Source organism: Prosopis cineraria, unplaced genomic scaffold (genome assembly GCF_029017545.1).
Source record: "Prosopis cineraria cultivar Desert tree isolate PC_DT_omini unplaced genomic scaffold, ASM2901754v1 PC12, whole genome shotgun sequence".
Classification (NCBI taxonomy): domain Eukaryota; kingdom Viridiplantae; phylum Streptophyta; class Magnoliopsida; order Fabales; family Fabaceae; genus Prosopis; species Prosopis cineraria.
In genome coordinates, this window is record NW_026555343.1 from 4,100,015 (window position 1) to 4,105,927 (window position 5,913).

General features: G+C 32.3%; 1 protein-coding gene across 1 annotated transcript; it reads right to left on the reverse strand.

The window, feature by feature from the left end:
- LOC129287731 (putative receptor protein kinase ZmPK1) lies at window positions 1-2,585 on the reverse strand. The gene has a single exon (XM_054923961.1). It carries the CDS (start codon window positions 2,505-2,507, stop codon window positions 87-89), a length of 2,421 nt encoding a protein of 806 aa, XP_054779936.1. The 5' UTR covers window positions 2,508-2,585; the 3' UTR covers window positions 1-86.
- Between the last annotated feature and the right edge of the window lie 3,328 nt (window positions 2,586-5,913).

Genomic DNA, 5,913 nt, shown 5'->3' on the forward strand with positions numbered 1-5,913 from the left:
TTGATAGTCTAATAGTCCGATTCAATCCGATTTTTAAATTACTGTTCACAATGATGCAATGTCAGTGAAGAGATTTCAAGTAACGACTAAGAAGCATCGTCTTCGTGGCTCTGCAGCATATCAACAACTTGGCTCATGGTGGGCCTTGCATCCCTGTCATCTTCCACACACTCCAATGCTACTTCTGCCAAAATCTCCATCTTTCGCTTTTCAACCCCATACTCTGAAATAATGGCAGGATCGATTATCTGCTCCACCCAGCCCCGCGACGTCGTTTTCTTCCTCTTCTCTCTCACCCACGTCACAAGCCTCCCGTTGTGTGCGTCTTCTCCTTTATCACTCTGAATTCCCATCATCGTTGGGCTTCTTCCAGTTATCATCTCCAACACAACAATCCCATAACTGTAAACATCAACTTTTGATGTTATTGGCAGATTGAAAACCCACTCAGGAGCCATATATCCTCTTGTTCCTCTTATCATGGAGAAGCTTTGAGTGTTTCGGTCACTTCGATTTAGAAGCTTAGATAAGCCAAAATCTGCCACCCTGGGTTGGTAATTTGAATCCAGAAGAATATTATGTGGCTTTATGTCACAGTGAAGAATCCACTCCAAGCATTCTTCGTGTAAGTATGCTAAGACCCTTGCTATTCCAAGAGCGATGTTGTATCTCCTGGTCCAATCCAAAACATTTGACTTAAGCTTTTCAGCTAAAGAACTGTTTTCCATGAATTGATACACTAAAAGCCTATGCTTTCCCTCAGCACAATAGCCCCACATTTCGATCAAGTTCATGTGGTTAAGCCTACCGATTATGCTCACTTCGGCCAGGAATTCTCCTTCTTCTTGTGTGGCTCCTATGATGTTATTATTCAGCTTCTTTATTGCTGCGATTCGCTGATCTGGCAATACTCCTTTGTACACTATTCCACTTGAGCCTCTTCCAATTTCTTCTGTGAACCCTTTCGTTGCTTGTTTCAGTTCGGAGTAAGTAAATCTTTTGAACCCAAGAGGAGAGAGAAAATTGTACCCTTGTTGATTTCCACCAGAATTGTGTTTGGTTCTGATCAAAGAACACCAACTTACGAAAACGAAGAGGAATTCGAACACCCCAATTGCCACGGAAAACCAAAGAAAAAACTTTACAAAACTGCTTACGTGTCTCTTGGTATACGCTCTTTCAAGCTCCACCGAGCAAACATGACCATGTCCTTGGACAAATTCTTCTTCTTCAAGGAAAGAAGCATTGGTTCTTCGGGTTTTTGGTACTCTTAAGTACAAGTTTCCTCTGAAGCTCGGTGAATGGTGACCATTGAGCAGCATTATCTTCGTATAGCATTTAAATGTGCCTTCCTGCAGGTCAAATGTGTACTGAACCGCCTTGCACTCACAATCTTTTAAGCATTCATCCTTACAGCCACTTAAAGTGATGTTGCTCACAAAATTAAAGTCATACCCATATAGCTCAACATTGAACAATTTTAAGAAGGTAGACTCGTTTTTACTGCATGAGACTTGAAATTTAGGTTCACACCCATAAGACCAATCGCTAAGGTTCTTCACTCTATATCCCGGAAGACACGAGCACTTCCTTCCCTGTCTCGGATCATACTTGCATGTGCTGTTAGCACCACAAAGTCCATGTACAATACAAGGATCAGATATGGCTTGCCACGTCACCTGCCAGTGATTATTCTGTAGGCTGTAAACTCGAACGTTGCCATCAGAATCTATTTTCAATCTCCTTTGTATCGCCACCCCATAATCTGAAGTTCTGAAGTCATACTTGTCTGTTGAAGTGAAACCTCCAAGTGAATCTAACTCTGCGATTCTACTACTATTGTAGGTGCTCCTTCCAGCTTCCCAGCTCACAAGCCATGGGGAAGGCCAGTATCTGCTGGAGACATCGGGGCCGTCGTACAAAAGGCTGAGAATGTTTTCATCATTGAAGACAAGCTTGTAGAATCCAGAAGATTGGTTGGTCTCACTTCTTGCAGAGACAAGCTTTGTATATCTTGTGAGCTGTTGTCCGGGAAGCAGGGTGTCGGTCGGGTAACGGAAGCTCTGCCACAGAATATTTCTTCTTCCTTGAGGCTGGAGCTCGTAAAGTACTAGATTTCCATTGTCGGTAAGATTCAGTCGTGTTGGCAAAGGCAACGACGAGGCAGTGTCGGTGGACCACACGTTAAACTGTCCAGCATCAGAGAGGACAAGGTTTCCGGCTTTGAGGAGGGAAAGTGATGACCGGTTTCCGCTGACGGGTTGGTCACGGTTTGCCATCCAAACGACGGTGCGTTTTTGGGTGAACCAGATGGCAAAAACATAGGCGTTTGTACTGTTGACGATGGCATAGAAGCCGGCAGAGAAGATGCCATTTTGGGAGATAATAACATCTTCTGGTTTCTCCACCGAGAGGGAGAAGCCATTGCTCAGGGATGATAATGATGAAGAGCATTGAAACGACAGAGAGAAGAGGAGAAAAACGTATAGGATTGATGAAATAGGCATATCAGCTATCTAAGAAGCATAAGTTCAAGAAGGATTAAAATGATTATTCATTTTAATAGACCTTGGCGGTTCGGTCTTCCAATGATTATTCATTTCGTCCACGGAAATTGAGATTTGATCCATAGATTTTATTATCGTGAACTTTATTTGGTGGGCTTGCTTTTAAATGCTTCACGTGGTTAGTTTTTGAGCCGTTCTGGCAACAGTACCATCAGCCGCGTAAGATATGTAATATATATAGAGTGCATTTCTATTTCTTTTACGTAGAAATCGATATATTATTATTTATTTGAACGAAATTTTGCAAAGTGGTTTATTATTCTTTAAAACAAATTATAAAATTTAAGGAGTATTTAATACATTTTTAATATAACTCTGTTGAATTTGTGAAAAAGACTTGCTATTTAATATCTTTTTCCTTTAATATTTACTATATTATATTTTAAATCTCACGCATCCATTTAATTTCCCTGTGTGAAAGAGCTTCTGTGTCTCTTAAAAAAAACATTTTCAAGCACCAAAGCAAACGAAAGAGTCGAAAATTCCGTGAAATTCGACAGACCACCTTAATATTAGGGTTGGACTTGAGAGTTTTTTTTTTATTATTATTTTGGATTTATTCCGGCAACATGAATAAGCTCGAGCTTGAATATATTTAGCCCAAATAGTCTTTCTCCTAAATTTTTACTTTGAACATTTCATGCTCCTAAATGAAATTTTAATATTCTAATAAATGGTTGTTTGGAATATTTTTAAAAATATTAAGAAAAAATAAATACAAGAAATTATTTTATATGTTTTGATTTTTACCCTTTCAATGCTTAGTCTCATCTTATTTTTTTTTAGGGGGGCCAAAAAATTAATCTCACTTTAATAAAGATAGAAAAAAAGCGTGTTGTATGTAGTATTATGTTGCTTGAAAAATATTAATATTATAAGATAAAAATTGAACTTCATGAAAATAAATAAATTAATATTTAACAATCTGGTATTTGGGCTGGAATCTCGAGGTATTAGCGCTAGCTTGGCTATATATATATATATATATTTAAATATTTTAAATCCAACTCAAAAAAGCCATCTTGCTGGAATTAATTAATTGTTGTAGCAAACAAGTTATAATTATATATGTTGCTATACCTTTTTGGAAAGAGAAAATTAACTGAGTTGTTCAATTTCAAATGGTTTGTCAGTCAAGACAAATCTCATGGCGTAAAAGACACCTACCAAAACAAAATCTGATGTGTTATACTCCCTTGTCAAAAAATATAAAATATTTTTAATTAAATCTCACTCATAATAAAATAATTATTTATTTTTAAATTAATTCTATCTTTTCATATTTATTCCTACTTAATAGGATATTTTATTTTAAAATAAATATAAATTAATTTAATTTATTCAATAGAGATACGTTTAAGAAAAAATGCAATAATTACACTTTAAAAAATTAAAAATATCTTACATTATTGAATATTTAATCTTTCAAAAAATGCAATATATTTTTAATAAAGGGAGTATGATTTAATTATATCTTCAAGAAAATTTTAAAATTATTTTGAAAGAATTAAAAAAAAGTCTTGAATTAAAGTTATGAAGACAAAAGTGCATATTTGATTCTTTAATTTATATAAGGTTTCATTTAAATTTTTAATTTAGAAAATTTCTTTTCAATTCTTTAACTCTAACGTTATTAATTAGTTTCATTAATAAAAAATATCGATATCAAAATTTTAAATATCAATAAAATATTTTTAAATATTAACTTATTAAAACTAATTTTTTTAAAAATAATAATAATTTGCATAAAAAATAATCATTTGTGGCTAATAATATTAGGGTTAGAAGATAGAAAATAAACTTCATAAAATTAAGGAATCAAACAAAAACTTTATACAAAGTTAAAGATATAAGTTATGAACTACTACCTCCCTCCCAAATAATAAGATACTTTTAAATAAAATATCATATACTAATAAAATTTATTAAATATACTTTATAACCTTACATTTTTAAGACAAAAATATAAACTTTTAAAAATATTTTTTATTTAATATTTCATTAATGAAACAATATTGAAGAGAGAGAATGTAGAGGAATGATAATATTGAAAAAGTATTATTAATAAAATTTTATTTTTATTAAAATATCTTATATTTTGGGACGTTAAATCTTCTCTAAAAATTTCTTATAATTTGGGATGAAGGGAGTATATTTTTTTTTTCAAGTGGTGTTGCTTTAAAGAGTTATTTTAGCACAAAATTATATCAAAATAAGTAGTTCAAGCTGGTGTGAGTAATAGCAATTCTTATTCTTTGAGCAAATAATTGGGAATTTAAATCTCAACTTTTATATATGTGTGTAGCAATTTAGCTTAGAAGGATTTACTCTTGTATCTAAAAAAATTAAATTGTATCAAAATAGTTCATAAAAAATCGTTATCACGAGAACAACTATTTATTCTAAAGCCGGGCATTTGAAAAGGCCGAATAATCAAGCCCGGCCTGAATTTCCTTCCTGTTTCGGGTGGCTCAAATACTCAAATTTAATTTTTAAAATTATTTTTAATTATTTTTTTACTTTAAAATTAATTATTTTATTTTATAAAAAATATAAAAAATATTTTTTAAATACTTAAATGATGTCTAGGACTCAAATATATGGTATTTTAATATAAAATAATCTAAAACTTAAAAAATTAATTAATATTTATTATATTTTATATATTTTTAAAAATATAATTTTTTTATTCGGGTATTCGGGCCAAGCCCGAACCCAATCGGGCTTGGCCCGAACATAAAAAAAATCTTTTTTTAAGCTCGGCTCTAAAATTTTTTGAGCCAATTCGGGCTAGCCCGTCGGGCTTGGCCCAAATTACCGGCTCTAATTTATTCCAAATGAAACGTTGGTCCAGAGAATGAAAATGCTGGATCATCCCACCAAGAGTTTATAATTAACGTACTGAAAATGTAAAAAGCTATTCCTTCGTTCAAAAATATAATATATTTTTTAAGAATTGAATGTTTAAAAATGTAAAATATTTTAAATCTTTTAAAATGTAATCATTAACTTTTTTTAAATAGCCTTATCGAATAAATTACTTTATATTTTTTTATGGTGAAACACTTTATTAAATAAAGATAAATATGAAAAAATATGGTTAGTTTAAAGATAAATAATTACTTTATTGAAGGATAAGATTTAATTAAAAATGTCTTACATTTAAAAAAAAATATTATGGAAGCAAGGTGTTGACATAGTGACACGTCTTAGCTGACTTTTTATTTTATTTTATTTTTCTTTTTCCCTGTTTGATCCATAAGGTTTTCCCTTGAGGCGTTCGCACATATTGGCCTTTTTCTTATTCTTCTCCTTTTTTTTTTTGGGGGCCAAATGTTCATACATA